General features: G+C 40.1%; 1 protein-coding gene across 5 annotated transcripts in view; it reads left to right on the plus strand.

The window, feature by feature from the left end:
- The window catches only part of SLC38A9 (solute carrier family 38 member 9), a 46,396-nt gene extending 44,352 nt beyond the window's left edge, over positions 1-2,044 (plus strand). For all 5 annotated transcript variants that reach the window (XM_077171401.1, XM_077171400.1, XM_054651918.2 and 2 more), the window contains one exon: positions 281-2,044. In XM_077171401.1, coding sequence (XP_077027516.1) covers positions 281-446 — 166 coding nt within the window. In that variant the 3' untranslated portion in view covers positions 447-2,044. The remainder of the gene's footprint in view (positions 1-280) is intronic.
- The last annotated feature ends 18,417 nt before the right edge of the window (positions 2,045-20,461 follow it).

The following is a 20,461-nucleotide window of genomic DNA, read 5'->3' on the forward strand; positions in this document are numbered from 1 at the left end:
TAGTCCCCAACAGCATCACAGGGTGTGACTGAAAGGACAGAGCCATGTCAGAGTGCAGGTACAAGCAAGCAGGAGGCTGAACAACACAGAGGGTGGTAATTAAGTGCTAGTGAAGGAGGTAGAAATCAGTAATTAATAGAAATTGATTTTTAGCGATTGCAGATAGTCAGTATTCATCCAGATTGTTCATTGGTTTGGCGGGGGGAAATCACAACAAGAAATAAGAATAAAGGCAAAGCATTAATTCTTTTTTTCTTTTTTTCGTCCTCTCTTTCCTCAGATACTCTGGAGCAACATGTGGTCTGGCCTTTGTGTTCGTGTATCCATCACTCATCTACATGATCTCCCTTTACCGTGCTGGGCAGCTGACATGGCCCGCACTGATTATTCACATCTTTATAATCCTCCTTGGACTGGCTAATCTGATTGCACAATTCCTATTGTGAAAACTCCCCTTTCTCCCATGGTTGTCACAATTGGTACTGCGATATTTGGCAACAGCCTTGAGCAACACTGTGAGGCATGAGGACTGTCCTCAATGTGGGGATCTTGGGAAAAGCTTCACCTTTGAAACAAATTCAAAACACATCATTTAAGTGCTTTACAGGAAACATGTCTTGCTTCACTGAAATCACATGAAATCTTATGAGAAGTGAAATGGTTTGCATTTGAGTGATACAGTTCTGGTTTTGTTGAAGGTGAATCACAAATTAACAACACTCAAAAATTTTTATGTTTTGCAGCACATTTCTCCAAACACAAAGCTTCCAGCCTCAAGCTGTGGAAGTCTTTCCTCCAAATGAACTGTCCTTACCTTGATTAGCAGACATGCTTTCTCAGTATTGTTCACTCACTCTTTGAAATGCTCTTTTGTTGCAGTTATTTTCCTGATTTGTTTGGAAAATGAAGAATTTATTGTCTTTCTTCTTTTTTTTAGGTTAATTTATAGTCACTTGGGTCAAAATGCACTCTTAATTTTGAATACGCTATTAAATTGTTTTGGCAATATTTTCCTCTAGGAAATTCCAACAACGAGAAACAATAAACTCATGTTTCAGTGTTTTATTCAGAACCAATATGTACACAACTTATTTGTGATCTTACAATACAAAAAAGCCAGGAGGATAAAAAAAATAGAAGAAGACAATTAAAATCAGTAATTCCAGGCTTGACCTCAGTTCAACTCTGTTACTGGGCTATTATGTGCTGTGCAGTTGTCTTGTCAGGAGTTGCATGTGGTTTTTATGGATGCATGGTGTACACAACATTTGTTCATCACAGGCCTGCCCTTGCAGGGTCTTCCTCTGGTGGTCTCTCACTTCCCCACTACTACTAGACATTTTGGATGTGAGCAGGGAGACAAAGCCAGCAGTCTTCAGAATCATGGATGAAGTGAAAGATTTTAAGTTTTAAATAATTTTTAATAGAAGCTGGAAGAATCTGGGAAGATTTTGTTGTGGAGTTGTTTGGTTTTTTTTAATTCTTGTTTACAAATTAAGAGGGTGTACACATAGACACCTTCCTTCATCTACCTGCTGTAACTCTGTGTTTTAATACAAAACATGCGGTAATTAAGTTGCCAGACACTAGTGGAATGTAATTTTTGTGGTTGCAGAGAGAGTAGAAACTCCTCTTTGTGCAGATTTTCAGTGCATTAAAATAATCAACAAATGTAGAATATTTGAAAGAGAACTCTGAGCATTACTAAATTCCAAAGTAAGTAAAAGAAGAAAAAAGTTGGAGTGGTGCAATATTTGTGAAGTAGGAGTTGGGAAAGATAATTACATTGCAGTGTAAGCGGTCATATTGTCATCAGAAAGACAGAGAAAAACATAACCTAGGTTATTACCATGCTTCTCTGGAAAATTATGTGAATTTTTTAGTGATAATGTAAGTCTATTTGTTTTATTTCAAAACTGAAATGTGGGGGCTCCTCAAACTGTGTAAAGGACACTCACTTTCCTAAATATTCTTTGATGTGTATGAAATACGAGATTATATGGGTTTGGAATACTATCTGCAGAATACAGTGATTATTTCTGGTTGTTCTTTTCTTGTGAATCTTTCTGTGCCTTTAAATCAGAATTGGAGAATACATCCATCATCTGTTCTGTTTTAGAGAGAACTATCTGCCCCATCCTGGTCATTTTCATTTTGTCCTGTGTAGACTCTTACAAGAGAAGTACTTCAATACCAAAAGGAAAGGACAAAAGATTTCCTATTATTGTTGGCTTATTCACATTAAGCTCTTGTGCTTATTTATTATAGGTTCAGTGCTTAATTTAGTACAAGCCCTGATGAGTGCAGGTAATTAAATTTTAATATAGCCTTCCATGTTCCATTTGAATATGATTCCTTTATTTATATCCTTGTCATTGAAGCTGATAGTAAAATACCTTAATTTTAGCAGACGTAAATTCTGTTAGGATCTAGTAGTCAACAAAAATTCCTTAGAAAGACAGAATTCTTGGTGAAGTGTCCTCATTGCATCTTGTATCTATCTCCTTTTTTCAGTTATGCAATGTACAATGACTTAGTTAAAATTTAGAAGGAAATTATTCAGAACATTTATAGAAGACACTTTGAGCTCTGTGTTACAGAGATAGATTTTTGCTGCACTGTTTATTTATACAAGCCTGTAAAAACCTTTGATTTGAATTACAAACTGGTAAGCATTAGAGTGATAGCAAATATTTCATTATACTGTCATCTCCTTAAGCACACTTTCTTATAAGAAAGTATTTTTTAATTTTACTACATGCAGTTGAGATTTTCACAAGCGTGAGAGGAAAGTCAGGAGTGCGTAAGTAGATTGGCATTTTCAGAGATTCTCTTCTTTGTCAGCATCCTGAGTTAAATAATATCTTAACATTTAATGGAAACATAAATGCCCTAAAACACCAGAGGTAGGTTGCAGTGTCTTTTTTTGTGCAAGTACAAAATGTAGTTGTTTACCAACACACACTTCATCTGCAGTGATGGCCAGCTAATTTCACTCCTTAGATTCTGTGTTTCAGGATATCATCATGTAGTTTAGCAAAGCAAAGAATGCAATACATTGACCCAGTCATGTATTGTGAGATGTCATTTATTACCTTCTCACAGAAGAACAATAATTTCTGCTGGAAATACTGAATTATGTCTTTGCACTTGAACTTTGCTGAAGTAAGCTGTGAGGTGAAACACTTCTGGCTCTGGGCATTGACTAAGAATCTAAGGTTTTCTACCTAACAGTACCAGGCTCCTCGTTTGGCACCATCCCTGACTCAGTGCACTCTGACAATCCAGCCCTCCATTTTATGTGATAACTCAGTGATGCAAACTGAAATTTTTGTTGCATGAGGTTTGAGCAGCTGCAGTCAGTCCTCTGTGCTGATACCATCATGCTAAAATCCAGATCTCAGGATACATAAGGCGTTAACCCAGCAGGACCTTTAAACATTGCCAAAGCATTAAGTAGCCAGGGGAATTCCCAGGAAGCTCCAAGAGCAGTTGTGGACATGCCTGTGTGGTGAATTTGTGGACACGTCTGTAGGTTATTACACACTCTGAGCACTGATGCCAAGGGATTCGTTTTTCAGTGGGAGTGTTGTGATGAACAGAATTATTTTCTAAAGACAAGGACAGATGCTATGGCTTATAAGTTTGTCTTCTCTTAGGACACAAGAAAGAAGGACCTTCCCTATATGCTTGTACTAATCTCATTGCCTGTTCTGTAATGGCCTAGCATCATTTTGTAAAGTTATTGTGACCCAGATTCTTCCTTCCAGCTTCTAGTGGTCTTCATAATTTCTTCTATGTTTACTGGCTCTCAGTTTTTCCTTTGTTCTTCCAGTCTCTCACAGCTGCATCTGTTCCTACAAGTAATTTTTTCCCTTTCTGTCTGGATTGGCAATGTAATGCTAATGTCTTAAATCATGTAGCTCAAAAGACCTGTGCAGCAAATATGAGCATTTGGGATTCAAACATTGTGTCATGTAAACAGAGGGTCTCAGGAAGGATATTTTATGTAACATTGCCTGTTTTCTTAGAGATTCAGCCTTTCCAATGCCTTGTGCAAAAATACATTAAGATAATGGCATTTGGTTGCAACACTGAACTCTGTCAGGCTGATAGCTTGCCTGCCCAACCTTTAGTCTGCTCCCTTCTCCACCAGGCTTCTGCGCAAGGGTTGTCTTCTTTTATATGCTCATGGAACCTTTTTTTCCATAGGAAGTCAGCTGGAGAGTCTGAAGGTTCCCAGAGCAGTTGGTTCCCCATTACTGCTCTAACCTGGCATCTCCCAGCTTTGAGCGCAGGACTCTGGGCAAGTGTTAATAAGCCTGCAAGGATATGTAGTCAGCCCTAAGGCTGATTAAACTCTTTTGGAGAGTTTACTAATCAAAGTTTATATCCATCCATCCATGGATGTCTGGAAAGCTGAGAGGCAGCAGCAGTATAACTGAGTTAATTCACAGCCAGAGCTGTGATGGGAAGGAGGAGAGACTTCCTGGAATACTGAGACAGTCAAAGCTAGGATATACAGTCTGCACTATGGGAAGTCCTAGAGACTCCTGTGTACAGAAGCCAGACTGATGGTGCAATCTTCAGGTTCTGCAGTAAAATGGTAGTGAGGGAGGTGAGAAAGATGGTAGCCTCTGGAAAGCGTGTTTGTGCCTTTCAGGATGTTGTGCTTCAGAGGAAAACTGCACTAAACATCTGTCACCTCTATAATAGATATGAAGATACCTCCTGAGGAAAAATTAATAATGGGAGAAGGATTAGTGCTTGGCAGTAACTGGTACTGCTACCAACAACTGCTACCTCTTTCCTTCAGCTGAAGTAAAAAATAATTCCTGTGGGCATGTCACAAAATCTGGGAGCCATCTTCAGTAAAAAATATGCTATTTTAGTAGATTTTTCAATAAATTCTTAATAGGAAGTAAAATACTAGCAATAGACAAAGCACTAATGTGTTTTGTTTAGCCCGTTGTACTGTGCTTAATGGGGGAGTACAGTGTAAGCTTTTTCCTCTGAGTTGGTATTCTATGAGATTGGAACCATGATCAGTGTATTCAGTTCCTTTGCACTTGAGAACACCGTTAAACTACTCTTGGAAAGGAGCAGGACTCAACTTGCCAGGTCATTGCTACCTCTGTGTGCTGTAATTTCAGAGGTGGAACCAGTGCCACATAACAGTTGCTCTGTGGTTTGTATTTCCAAACACCAGATGATCCAAGAGGGGCAGGAAGGGTCTCTCTTTTTCTTCAAATTTACCTAATTATGGCTTTTCTTATATACCTCTTTTTTGTAATCCTGAAATAGATTAAAGAGATGAAAAATGCAGGGTTTTTTTGGTCACATCTAAGTATGCTTGTACTGCAGCTTGGCTAAAGCTCATTGAATTATTTCCAATAGCCCAAAAACTGTTTAAAAACTGCTGTCCATGTGTTTCCTTTCATAATTGTTTGAATGGCCTTTTTTCAATTCTGTGAACATTGTTAACTTCTGACATTTCATTAAACTGTTAGAGGAAGTTGAGATTAGTCAGGTCGTTTCAAATCAACACAGCAAAGTCATTCAGCTGCAATAGGAGGGGAGGGGAAATGCCTACACATTTGAGTACCAGGCTAGATACCAATGCCATACCAAAGAGGGACATTGCCCCACTGCCCATCTGGCTTCTTCTCTTAGAGCAAAAGAAGGTTGATTTACCGCAGGGGATTCAAATTACAGGCCTGTCATGGGAAGAGAGGAAAGGCTGTTAGCTGGTTTTTCTATTTCTCTCTTCAATTAATACTTTTTTTCTTTTTTTTTTTTTCTTTTTTTTTTCTTCTTTTTTTTTTCTTTTTTGTTTTTTAAATAATAAGAGCCCAAGTTAGCCTAAGTAAACTCTTGTACATCCCTTCACCTTCCAGCATAAGAGTTCAAGGGATCTGGCTGGTACTGAGTGGCAGAGACAATGAAGATGATTTCCAGGAACACTTCGTGCTGGCTTTGTGTGTTTGGAATTTGGAAGAGCCCAAGGTTGCTCTGCATTTCTTCTTTAGAGGTGTAACACTTCACTAAGGGAAGGTTGAATCTCACCTACCCTGTCTGCCATCCTTGGGCCCGAGGGGGAGGATTTGCATGACTAAAGTCCTCTGTTATGGAGATATAGCTGCTATTTAGGGTACAGCCAGATTCACAACAATAGACAAAAGATCATATCCTGCCTTTGTGAAACTTGCCATGAGCAGATTACTCTTGACTGGTGTTCCTAAGACTAGATTTATTAAGCCTTTGAAATAATTCCAGCGTTTATGTGCCACTAGCTCCCTATTTTTACAGGGTTGGCTCAGGTTCAAGTGTCATCTTGTCTCTCCTGTTGATACACTATATACCAAAGGAGTGCAAAGTTAGGGGTAAACTCTACAGCCAAACTCCTGCTAATTATGATTTCTTCTCTGAATAACTAGTTGTGGTATCAAAGATGTAACAAAATTTGCTGTAAATGCAGTGACAGGAGGGTGTTGCATTTTTTTAAACTAACTGATCTGTCCTAAAACAACCTTGGTCTATAAAAAACATGGAAAACATGAGTTGCAACTGCATGAACTGTTCTGCTTCTACTCTGAAGAAGTAGGAGAAAATACCTTTAGTTAAAGAATAACAGAAGGGACAGTTTTTGCTCTCTGAGTGCGAGTGTTTATACAACTTTCTGTAGGCAGCCAGCTACCCCATCATAGCCATTGCAGTAAGTGACGGGCTTCAGCTTCTCCAGAAATAAGCTCTCACCTAAAGATGCACGTTTTTTTATTCCTTTCCTGTCTGCTTTCATAGGTAACTCATGCCCCAGTGAACCCCTTTCAGACAGGTTTATTCACCCGACTTGAGCTTGGAAATAAATTGCCATTCAGTGGCATCAAAGGAGAATGTAAGTAAGTGACCACAATCATCCACACCTTCCCTGAGAGCTGTCCCATTTTGTTCCACAATCCCAATCTGCATTGGAATGTCTATCCTTACCTCTGAGGACAAACTGCGAGTAAATTTCAACCACAGAGTAAGCTCGTGAAAAACCTGGCTTCTATGGTTTTATTGTGAGGGCACCACATCGTTTTCTTTAACACATGATTGAGTCTTTTACCTTCATCCCATGTGTTTATACAGGGAAAATCAGGCCATTGGACAGCAGAATGTTTAAACATTGTATATGCTTCCCTGTGCACCATGACTAAAACAGGTCTCATAAAAATTAATTTGATAAAATTATGTTCTCTGTTGAATCAGGGATAGAAATACATCAACCTCACTTTATCCAGTATGTGAAGTGACTGGAAAAGAATCACATGGTAAGATCCATATGAAAGACAGCTACAAAAAGAGAAGTTTTAGAAGTCATCAAAATGCACATAAACAATTTTCTGGCAAGGGCAATCTAGACCTCTGGTTTACTTGGGATGCTTGCCATCAATAGGAATCTTTCCCTTTGCTTTCAGTGGGCACTGGTTCAGCCCTTGGAGAAGTTGCTTTTGAAAAGATTTTGGCAGTTAAGGGAAGATTCCATGAGAAACAGCAGGACTCCGCTTTCCATGCAAGGATCTGGGTATGCTTCAGCAGCTGTTATTCAGATGCAGTTGGACCTGCATCACAGTTTGCATGCTGTATTGTTGAGTGTGAAATAATAAATTTACTTTTTTTAAAACTCACTGAAATGGTGAGTTCCAAAGTAAAACATGGGACATAAGTGGGTAAGTGGGAAGTGCCTTTTTTTCTTTTTCTTTTTTCTTTATCTTTTTCTTTTTTTTTTATTTTTCCTTTTTTGGGGGAGGTGGGGGGTGGGGAGTATGCAGAGGTGGGGTGCTGTTTAGTTTGGTTTTGTTTTTTTTCATGCAGTGATAACTCGTACAGGAATAGACCTCTGAAGTACCCTCAGCGCACTATGTCATTCTAGGGTGGATCTTGGTTTGTTGTTTTGACTCCTTGGGCAAAAAATTATTCAGACTCTGGGATTTGTGTGTCGTTGCATTGTGGGCCTCTATGTACTTGTTCTTTGCATGTTAGTTATTTGTTCAGTAGCATTTCTCTCTGGAGTATTTTATAGCACTTGAACCACATGGAAAGTATGCACCAAGCTTAACTGCTAAATTTGGTGAATAATCTGTTGTGTGTAGATGTTGTCATGTATTTCTGGGGAAGAAAAAACCCACTAAGGGCACTCTGTCCTCTTAAAAAACACTTGTAAGAAACGGTCACAGAGCTTTAAAAGATCTTCCCTCTTCTATGTGCTGTGTGAATTTCCATGCAATTCACTACCTTCATTACTGACTAGAGCCACAAACCTCAAGCCAACAGACAGCTGGAGAGAAGCTGTGAATTTTTTGACCACATTTATTTTAAAACATTTCGCCAAAGTATATATGAAGTCATGGAAGACTGAGAACTCCATCCTCTGTCGTTTCCTTCTCCATCAGCCCAATCACTTGTTCATTATATCACACTGCATTTTAGACTTACTAATCCACTTTTGCTTACCCTCACTGCCTGATGACAGCTCTTCAGCAGGTGAATGGACAGTTGTGTAGCCCATCAGGGCTCTCAGAGGAGCCACTGACCTGCACACTCAAACAGAAATAGTGAGTCTCTTTTAGGAGTCTAAAGACATTCTGGTGCTGACCTGTTTTGGAGGAGGCACCACTGACACACAACATGCACAGTAACATGCACCAGCCCACTGTTGCTGAGGTACTCTTTGGTCATGAAGTGTGCTGGGCTGTGATCAGTGGCTTCCTGTGGTCCCCTTGATGTCCATTCCACCAAGCAGATGAGTCTGTGGTGGCAGCCAGCTTGGCAGCCTGGCTCTCAGGAACAGTGAAACGTCCTGGCTCTTGCTCTAGGGATATTGAGCTCAGTTGTGTCCTGGCCTGAGCAAATGCCAGAGGGGCATTTCCCACTGCCAGTAGAGGGGTGGGAGCATCGTGGGTGGATTGAGCTGGACATAACACAGGTACAGCCATGACTGCTCCAGGTTGTATCCAGCTTCCAGACACTCACACCTGAGGGCGGTGTCTTCCAGCTGCCAAATAGAAAATCTCCACTAAAATTGATGCAACTCTGTGGACTACTTTGCTGTTCTTACTTTGGAGACTTCCAAAGGAGATAAAATGCCTTACTGAGCAGACAGAAATAAGAGAAAATGAATAGAAAGATAGCACGCTAGCAAAAGCTACATCAGGATATGTGCAGTTCCATCCAAAAGCCTAGAGGTGCGAAGACAGAAAAGTATTGTATCAGTGTTTCCATCTTCACAAGAACCTTAGTAAGATACTCCCAAATTTCAGCAAGCTCTTCTCAGCCAGATGTTCAAAAGCAGTCAGCTAGTCACTACATACTCCTGTGGAGTGAGGTTAGAACTGTAAACATGTAAGTGAATGACCTCAGCAAAAGAGAGCTGAATTTTTAAAAAAACCTGCAAGTGGGCTAGTCAAACATGCAAATACATCACACACTCCTCGTGTAGCTGGTGCAAAAGCCTACTCACTCTGTTAATGGCTCCACATTAGACTATTAACTTTAAGGGACAAATGGAGAACCCTGTAGGTAGAATCCTGTAGGGAATGTGGTACAACATTCTCCTTAATAAATTATTTCTACAGCTTTAAAGGTTTGGATCCTCCACAACATGTATTTTTATTTGCTGATATTAAATGAATCTCTCTTGGAGGAGATAGATTCTGTTGGCTGGAAATCCTTAAAACTTTTAAGGCAAACATAGCACTAAATAGACTGAAACAATTTGAACTTTTTAGACTTTTTATGTTGTGAAACAGTTATTATAGAAAAGGCATTTAAGAGTGGGGTTTTTTGCCTTCAAGAATTTTGGAGTAGTCCTTCATTTTCAGTTTCAAGATGACCAAATAGTTCCAGTAATTTCTGAGCTCCTTGCCAGTTTATTATTAGTGCAACTGGCTACAAACCAGCTGACTGATGTCAGTCTCATAATAAAGAATGACAAAGCCGGACAAGGGTCCCATGAGAAACCAAAGAAGGAGGATCAAACACAATCATAAACCTGTGCAAAAGGCTACAAGATCTCTGGCAACAGTTTTACCACTTTTTATAGCACTCTTTATTCTACAGCTTTTATTTCTTTTCCTTTTGAAGATATTTGCACGTTGCATTATTCTCTGTTTTGCTATTTGTCTGTTTGGGTTTTTTAGTGTCATGTAATGGAGTACACAACTATTCTTATGTAATGTGAGTGCATAACTATTTAATATGACTCATTAATATATTCCAGAAGGTACAGCATCCCTACTTATTTGCTGTGTTGTCAGCTGTGATCTCAGGTGTGTGTCTTGCAGTTGTTTAAATTAATTGTAATTGTGAAGAAAAGTCATCTTTTCCAAGGCTGCAACAGCAATTTTTCCAGTTATTGTGTGCATTGGAGTATAGCTGCACACACCCAGAGATCTCCAGACATCCATAAACCTTATGTGTAGTAAACCCCATAAGTTTAGGAAAAGCACCATGGAGGATATGAACAATAGGAATGCTGAAACAGCAAAAGAAAATTCCTGTTTCCCTGTCCTCCGCCCTGAACCTATCTCTGTAACCCTATAAGGCAATGTCATGTTAACCCCTTACCATTGGTCAAGCTTGGATCCTTTCCAACCCTATAAAAGAAGCATGCTGTACCCCATTAGTTGAGAAAGAAGAAGAGCAGAGACCCTTCATGGAGCTCCCCAAATAAAGCCATCTCCATGGAACAGCCTGTGCCTTCTCCTTCTCCTCTCTCTCGGACTGAGCTCCTGAGCCCTCTTGCTCTGCTTTATAATAAGGCCGATCAGAGGCTTTATTACTTATGGATCCTGTTTCTGCAGAAACAGAAAACAAGCACTAGTATATACCCCCCCACCATGTCCTTTCTTCTTTCAGTATCTCTATTTGCAACTTAGCCTGTTTGATTAATACTAGGTTTTTAAGGGTGGTGTTATAGAAAGGACATTGAAAAAAAAAGAAAAAAGGACAGTTGTAAGAAATTATCTGGATCACCCAAGACAGGACTAAACCAGATTATCATCTGGTTGTCTTGGACTTGTTAGCTCTAGATTAAAAAAGACAACAGATTTAGGTTCCTCTTCAGCACTCTGACTGATTTTTACTGCCCTGCTATTCAGGATAATGGAGGGAGAGTAGTATCTCCAAGGGTAAGATCTGTGGAAACCATCATTGCCAAAAAATGAATTCTGACCTAGCCAGTAAGAATGCTGTAGAAAAGGAAATACTGTATGAAATGCTGCAGGGAGTTACCTTGGTCAGAGCTGCAAGGACATGGCATGTGACTCTTCTCTCCTTATAGCCATGAAAAGTTGTGTTCCATATTTACATCTGAAGTCCATTCAGAGATCAAATCCTATTTATTGGAGTTGTCCTTGGGATCCAGTACAACATACCCTGCAGATGAGTACATCTCTACAAAAGACATCCAGACTTTCACATGCAAGGAGAAAAAAAAAAAAGAAGGAAAGGGGGGGGGGGGGGGGGGGGGGCAATGGGGAAGCATTTTGAAGAAAATTTGTGTCTCAACAACTGCTTTTATCTCATTTCCATTGACTGAACTGTATCTTTACTGTCATCTCTGCTACTCCTCTGGTGATAAAAAGTTTCCAGCCTTCAGGCAATATGAATATGTAAAGCATTCCATCAGATTCAAATACCATCTTTCCTCAATGCAAATCTACAAAGGTGGTTTTCAAGCATACAATAGGCAACACCTAACCTTGAAAAACTCACTGTTTTTCAGGAGACAGGTAATGTGCTCTGGGAGAAATTCAAACTTGACTCAAGCCAGACTATCAATTCAAATAAATTGCCCTTAGGATAGAATTCTTTATTTCCAGATTTCTGCATGGTATGAAACACTGGCATTTACAGAGGGCAAAAGTTTTACTAGGAAAGCACAAAAAGCCTCATGATGTCATTTGTTCAAGGGGTCCATCAGTACCTTAAAAGGAAAGCAAAACGAAACACAGCTTTTGATTTACATTTTTTTTTATGACATCTAAAGATTAGAGAAGATCCTGTCACAGTATTCAGGGTTCTTATTTTTTTGCATTTTCAAAATTGTTAATTGTTCATTATTATTGCCCTTTCTTCTAGTCCATTTACAAGCTGCAGTAAACGCCTACATAGGTCAAGATTTCTCAAAGGCTGAAACGCCTCTCTTCAGCAGAAAGAATTCACAGAATTCACAGTAAGGCCAAGAATAGAAAAAAGAGAACAGAGAGAAATCACCATGGAGGAGGATTACTCCAGGCTTTATGGAGTAGACATCACTGGCATCACTGAATCCCTTCATATCAATATGGTTAAGGCCAGTACTTATGATTCTCTCCTCCTAAACTTTCCTTCTCACCTCTCCACAGGGTTTCCTGTGCTTAGTAAGAGTTTGTACAAAACACAATGCAAGGAGGGTCCATGGGAAAGGACATGTAGCATTAAGACACAATACCACTGCATTAAGTACTGAAACAAAGAGAAACTATATGAAGTAATGCTCCCTTCCTACTTCCCATTCGCCTTCCCTAACTTCTTCCCACAGATGAATGTTAATCCAACTGAAAATTGTTGTAATCAGATGGAAGAGCACAGAAATGTAGAAGGTAGGTGTTCATGTTTGTACATGGTCAGTGTGTCAGAGAGTAATTAGACTCTGCCATCTGTAAAAGGATCCTGAGGACTACACGGAACTGAGACATTTGTTTCACATCTGTTTGCAAAGACAGAAGCACTGGCTGCACAGTGGTCTCCTAACTCTGAATTGAGGCAGTGGTTCTATACAGACTCAGAGGGAAGTGTGCCAGCAGCACCACTGAACGTGCATTACATGTAATACAGCAGGAAATTTGGACAGCAGCTTGTTATAACACTGTTTTGGAAGTGCATGAGTCACTGTGTATCTGGAATGTGAACCTTTCTCAGCATGTTTTTGTGCTAGATATCCTCTCATGTCATTTGAGAAAGCCTGAAGGGCTGAAGCTGAGTTAGTTTATCAAGGATCTTCATATTGGAATCCTCTAACCCATTTTGGTCATCTTTCCTCCTGTTTACAAAAAAACCAGAATGCAATCCAGTATTTTCTTCCCCCATGAAACATTATTTAAAACATTTTTGTAATTTGCACTAACTTCCTTCTAAATTAGAGCTGCCCAGTGAGCCTTTCACCTCTGCTCTTGCACTGACTGACTTCTCTGATGCCTTCAGATGAAGCTCCCCCACTTCTCACTCTGCACCACCGTGTGTACAGTACTCCTTCACTGTTCTGTTTGAAGATGTTTCTTGCAAGACCAGACAGCAATGCTGATAAAATCACATATGAGCTCTGCATGCACCAAGCATGCCAGGAGATGCCTCTGCATTTCCTTTGCTTCCTTTCTTTTCTCCCACTGACAGTTGTTTCTATCTCTGGAACTGCAAATCTGTCTCTGGAGCCTTAGGATTCAGTCAGGACTCTGAACTACACTGATGGCAGAAGGTTCCTCTCTCTTTAACCAATGCCATAATCTTGGCAACATCTCACAGTTTTTTCTTACATTAAAATCTAGCACCAAACATAATTACCCTTCTCTTATCAACTTATTAAAATATGTTTATTTAATCTGATAGATACAGATATGCACATATGCACACAGTCTTTCTCTCTTTCTCCACCTACTCTCCTTACTTTCCTCCCCAGCCCCCATTTAAATACAGTGTATTCCAAATTATAAAAATGCAAGAAAAATCAATGTGGCTGTCCTCAGAGCAGACTGCAGAAAAATGGGAAGGTTTCCATCTTGCAAACAATTAGATGTGTTGTATTGGATTGAACTTTTGAGCAGCAAACAAGTCTCGGCAAAGATGAGTAACACTTAGGAAGGCTCTCAGATGAAGACTGACAGGTCTGTGATGGTGTCAGTGCTGAGTCTTATTCACAAAGTCTTCAGTGCCTAAGAGGCCTTTTAGATATCAGCACTTTGGTGTATTCACCATGTCTGGGACCCCGCCCTCCCGTGTCCCTGGGGTCATGAGAGTGCTCAGAGCCTGCCTCACAGGTGAGAACAAGGGAGATGCACAACACTGGGCTCCTCCAGCCTTTGTGTCCTAGTGATGTGGTTGAGCAGGAATAGCCAGAGCTGTCCCTTGCTTAACTGTCCCTTGAATCACAGCCAGGAAGCAGACAGGTCCTGCCCACGTCCAGCAGTAAAAGGACCCAAATGGGAGATGGGGATTTGGGAGAGTGAATTCCCCCTTCTTTTCCATAATACATGTGTAGCAGATTTACACTAAAGATGCAATCTATCAGAGGTCTTCCTAATCAGCCTTACAGAACCAATTCTGTCAGTTGTCTTAACATGTGACTAAGTCAAAGACATACCAAAGGGATGCCTGATTTCTAACCAGGACTGGGATTTTTTTCGCTTTGCTTTTTTTTTTTTTAATTTTCGAAAACTAGTTAATACTTTTCAAACAAAGACTGTACAAATAACTTGATAGAACACAAGCCATACCATGAACATACCTGGCAAATACAATCTTAAAATTGCAATGAATGTAACCTTTTAACTGTGTAACATGTTTTATAGACCTGCCTTTATATGCTGTAGTAGGCATCCTCCTACTTCTTCCTATAGCTTTCCTCTTACATTTCATTAAGCCGAGAAACACAATGTAAAACACGACACAGAATTTACACAGATTCATGGTTAAAAAATTTTTTAAGACTACAGGTAACTGAGAAATAAAAATCATGCTCAGTCCTGGGTACTTCTGCCAGCCTGCTGTGGCTGCTCCAGCATAAATTAATTTATCACAAGCTTTGTGGACTCTTAGGCAAAACAAAGCTCAATTTCACAGTAAATGCCTGCAGCACATACCCTCTGCCAGCTCCTGAGTCTGGGATGGGATGCTCCCCATTTGCCTATTTTCAACAAATTCAAGGTCTTTTTATGTGTCTCAATTGCTTTAGTCATACAAAGTATGTACAGTGTGTGTGCAGCCTGATAATAGATTATCATTTGGGAATTTAATAATTTTAATAATAACAATAACAACAATAATATTGTTAGAGAACTGAACAAGCTGAGTCTGTGCCCTGAATCTATACCCATGACAGTAGTATCTGTGACATTTCTGTGACATTTATCTTCACAGTACCTACCTGCAATGCTGGACCACTGTTTTCCCTGCCTGAAAGAAGGGAAAGCCACATGGCGTACATTAGCTCTGCCTTGCATTCCCATTCAAGCCCAAGATCCTGAAAGCCCACACCACTTTGTTGATTCACACTCTGATGCAATCCTGCAATCCAGGAAGGGAAACTCAACAATACTGCAATGCCTTTTGTGCCTGAAGATGAATCCCTCCTTCCAAGACATCACCACCACTTAAACCTGTGCCATTGCACACTCTGAGTCCTCCCTCCTCTGACGTGGCTAAAAAAATCATGGACCTAGCTGGAGGGATGTACACAATTCAACCAGGGTTCTGTAGAAATCTAGAGAATGCCTTTACCTTTAGAACTATACTGTTATTCCTCACTTCTTAGTAATAAAATGCACAATGATCAGCAATATCATCCATTTGTCTTGTACTGAGGGGGTGATAATTTGGGGGTATCATCACAAAAGTTTTCTTCTTTTTTTCACAGCATCTATACATATGAAATTCTTCTGTGTGTCTGTGTTCTCTTCAGAAAGCTTTTGAAGGCTGGAAAGTTAAAATAACACTGATTGGTTTTAGTGCAGTGCACCACATATTGTTTCTATCATGCAAGAATTGCTTAACCATGGTACACTTCAGCAGCACAATTTATTACAAACCTTGGAAATCATTTCAGGAGCCCAAGGACCTCACGGACCTTAGACCAAGTTTCAGCAAACTGCTCAGATATGCGATCACTAGGCAGATGTCTGGAAACGTGTTCGTGCACATTTATCTGCTAATGCAAACGTCCCAATACAGGCATTAACACTCAGAAGCATTATGTGGATTTTAAACAATTCCTGGAAGAGTTGGGTCCCATAAAAGTTGTTCTGACAGATGTAATCCTTCTCCTCACCTTTGCCAAGTGCTTGCTCTGAGTACAGGAGCCAGAGCACAGAGTGAGACTCCTGCCTGCTTCCACTGCTTCTGGTGCTCCAGACACTACAATGTCCTTGCCCAGGGCTGACTTCACTCATATGTTGTTTTTATTCTGGTTGGGAAAGAAGCAATAATGTGGAAAGCAAAGATAAAACAGGAGATAAGAGAATATTTTTATGCTTTCTTCTGCACAGATGACTCATTTGAGACAGGTTTATTCCTCTTCTCTCTTGGGGTTAATGCCTCAGGAGAGAACAGCAACAAAATGAAGGCTCTTTTTGCTGCTGTGGGAAATAATTCTTTCTCTCACCCTGTTCTGTGAGGTCTCTCAGGCAGTGGCTGTGACGGTGCACAGCACATAACACAATTGGCTTCAATCTTACTGTGGCCTCACAGTATTAGTGTAATGAAAGTAAATACCAAGTGGTCAGGGCTTAATTATAATCTGGACATTCTGTGCTCTGGCAGTAGATTAGAGGAGACAGACTTGTGCTTTAAGGCACTGAATCTGCTATTGGCATGAGGGTGAATCCATCTAAAGAGACAAGACAGTGAAGTGAAATCCCATGTTTCCTGCTCAGGGTATAGAATGCAAACTAAGAGGAAGTGTTAGGTTTCAGTAACTGAACACTCTGTATGTTGGAGCAGCTCCAGCTGTGGCTTTTTGTGTTCAACTCTGATGACTATTTCAAGGAATATTTTATTCTATAAAATACTATTTTATAGAAGATGGAGAAGCAAAGCTTCCATTAGATTAGGGTATTAGGTATTAGGACCTAAATACTCACATAGTGCTTTGAGGAAGAATTCTACATAATTAATGTTGCAATTATCTGTTGATCTATTCTCCTCCATTCTTAATTGTGTTTTGAGCAGGAACTGGCCCTGATTATGCCCTATGAGAAATAATTCAGATGTACAATAAATAAATATGCTCTGCAATCTGTACTGAAGCAGGTTTCCTTTTTACTTCATTCTTCCAGTTTTAGGGTTCTGGTGACAATCTGTCCATAGTTATTTCACTTTCTCAGCCCCCTCATAATTTATTTTTCTAGTTGCCATCACTTATGTGGCTAGGCTATTGTAACTATATTATATCAGTAAGGGAGATAGGTACAAGGTTTAATTTTATCCAATACAGTTCAAATTTATTGAAAAAACAATTAAGTGCTATAAATTTGTGAATAAATTTCTTCAGATCCAGAAACTAGAAAAGAAAATCTCAAGTGGAGAGAAAACAAAAGCAGTGTTGATAACTATTACAGCATAGCATACTGTGACTAATAGTGTCGCAAAAGGTCTGCTACAGATAAATTTCCATAGTCATTCTGGGTATTTTGGCTTGGCCTTTGCTTCAGAGTAAATTGTGGATGAGTATGACTTTGGAGTACTGTAATGGCTCAATCCACTGTGTTAGGAAATTTGTATGGTAAGGGATCACTGCTGATCTGAAGACCAACATAAACGAAGCACTGAAGGACAGCAGTCAGGTGGTTCATCCTCCTAGCAGCAGCAGCAGCTCAAGCATTGGACCAGGAGAAAAACCTAGATCTACCTCTTTTTGGGTCTCTCTGCTTGTGTGTGCTCCCATGCTGTACTTCTAAGTGGTGCTTCTACTGGTAATCCAGGCCATCCTCAAGTGCTACAGGGCTGGAAGCTGCTGCCTGGCAATGGTTTCCTTGCAGTTTGGTGCCTGCTTAAAGCACAGGGTGTCAGGTCAGGGGTAGGCTGCTGCTGCCAAGCAGCAGGAGCTGGGAGAAGCAGCAGGAACAGACCCCTTATCTGCTGCAGTCTGAACCCACAGCTGTGATCTGCCAGTGGAGCACACCTGGACAGAGTTGCAGGGACACACATATTCCTCCAAGCTTACCTTCTTCTCTCTGTTGAAATGAATATATGGGTACCCAAACATGCACAGAACCAGGCACAGGAGGCTGAGTTACCACTTTAGGTGTGTGATGGGTCAAAACTGGGTGCCTTTAATACATCAGTGGCAAATTCTTCCTGTGCAGCTGGTTTCCCTGTTGAAGCTCGCCTCTTGAGATGTACGGCTGCTGCCAGAGTTACCTCTGTTTCGCTAACTTCTTTGACAGGAAAGCAGGATCAAGAAAGGAAGAAAAGGGAAATCAGAAGCCAGAGGACACAAATTCTGCAGCCTCTAAATCACTCCAATTTGCAATAATCATAAGACCTTTTTAATGCGTTTCACTCAGACATGAAGATTCTATGAGTGCCCTTGAGGAGATTCTTGCTTTCAGAGTCTCCTACTGCTTCAGAGCAATATTTGTAATTGAAACAAATAATGAAAACCAATAAAGAGCAAACAGGGAGAGTTTCTTATCCCTAAGGCCAAGTGGTAGAGCATAGCTGATGGCCACACAACTGCTTTTTCTTCCTATCAAAATAGCATGGCTGCATGCAAAATTGCCATGGGGAATGCTCCCCAGCCTGTGATAGTTAGTTCTGAACAACACCATTTCTGAGCTAACATAAAAACAGTACCATCATGTGCCAGTACCTGTTTAGTGTGAGTTGACCCCACTTAATTAACTTGTGTAGACATAGCCTGAAGTGTTTTCTCTATAATATGCTGTATATCCTCTGAGGCTGTATGATACACACCATAAAATATAAACAAAATTATATACTTGGGGGTTTAATGCATTTTTGCTCATTACATGAGCATGAATATTAAATATGTTATTATGTTGTCTGGTGAGGTCTGCTTGATTCCTTATTTCTGTGGCTAATCTTTAGAAATAATTTATCTTTTCTACTAACACGGATCTCTTGTGGGAATGGTGTACAACTTTGACCTAAAAGTGGGGGAGCAGAACCCTTCACATATCTGAACTTGCCTGTAGGTGACAATGTCAAGACAGCCTGACAAGTAGGACCTTCTGGGGAATAGATCAAGAGAGATGTGTGGGGATGAAGTACCCAAACAAGTGTCATCTGTATTTAAAATAAAAAGAATTAAAAGAGAGAAGACGGGAAGGTCCTCATACTTTGTTTATTAGAAATATAAGTGTTCTTTATTGCTCACTGCTCCCTTATTAAAAACAAAGCAAACATGAGCATAGAAACAAAAGAAAGAAAACAACTAAATGGCCAGACCAAACAAAAGAAGAGGTATGAGGCTAAGATATTTTGGTGGAATCTAAATTCTGTTTCCTGAAACATTCTGTGCAAGGGGTTTCAGCTGACTTAAGAGTTCAGGTCTCTACTATCCTATAGCAGAGTATGTAATTTTGTTAGAGGCAAATCCTGTGTCCTGAAAGATAAATTCAGGGGGGCTATCTTGCGAACTTTTCTCCTTGTCCTCCTTACTCCATGAGTGGTGTTTTGGCAGATAAATTCAAAACAGCCACACAAAAGTGTTGCAGAGTCTGAAACTGATGGAACATTACAAATATGTCTGAACTTTTAAATCTCTGCTATTACTAATGCATTTTGCAGTGTTACACTGTGCACACAGACTGCCTTTGAACATACGAAGACCTGACTCAGTTCAAGTCCATCCAGCCAAAAACTGTGCAGCAGTGCCCAGGAGCAGATGTTATGGGGGAGTTTAAGAAACAGGCGCTATGGAATGACTGTTTCCCAGCAGTTCTTTCCAAACGTGGGAAATCAGAAGAGGGATGTTTCTGAAACTGCCATGATCTGTTGACCTATCCTCTGTGAATTCACCTAATGCCTCTTTGCTCCTTTGTAATTTTGTGCCCCACAGCATCCAGAGACAAAACATTACAGAATATTCTGATGTAAAAAAGTCCTGTAGTCTAACATCTTGTAGAAGTTTTCCCTAGCTCTTAGCTGATACAAAGTACTGAATGCTTGTTACCCATTTAACCTTCTCCACATATTTCATTATTTTCTACATCTGTACTTCATAAAGACTTTTCCTCTCTGTTTAAATGTTGAAATACCATGTTCTGGTTTTGCTACACTGAAACTGTTGTATACAAGTTCTAAAAATGCTTTCTTTTCTGCTTTACTTTGTGCTTTCTCTGCTTCTACTTACCCATTTTGATGTGGGATTTCTGGCATTCAGGAATGTGTCATAATGAGATTTGTCAGACTGCTCTCTTTCCTCATAGCATTCCGAGTGCTATGGTTGGAGTGGTGCTCTCCCTCTGAGCACTCAGAAGATGGCTTCCCAGAACTATCCACAGTGACCTTCTCATCCCTTTCCTGAGGAGTAACAGCTCATTCAGAGCTATTGACTCCCACCCCAGAACAAGCTACAGAGAAACAAGCCTGGGAAAATCCCGTCATCTACTAAAGCTGTTGATCCATATGAATGTTAATTGCAGTTAAGAGTCCTGTTGGGTCAGAACTAATTAATTATCACACAAGTACCACTAGAGACTGA

The sequence above is a fragment of the Agelaius phoeniceus genome, chromosome Z, assembly GCF_051311805.1.
Source record: "Agelaius phoeniceus isolate bAgePho1 chromosome Z, bAgePho1.hap1, whole genome shotgun sequence".
Lineage (NCBI taxonomy): Eukaryota > Metazoa > Chordata > Aves > Passeriformes > Icteridae > Agelaius > Agelaius phoeniceus.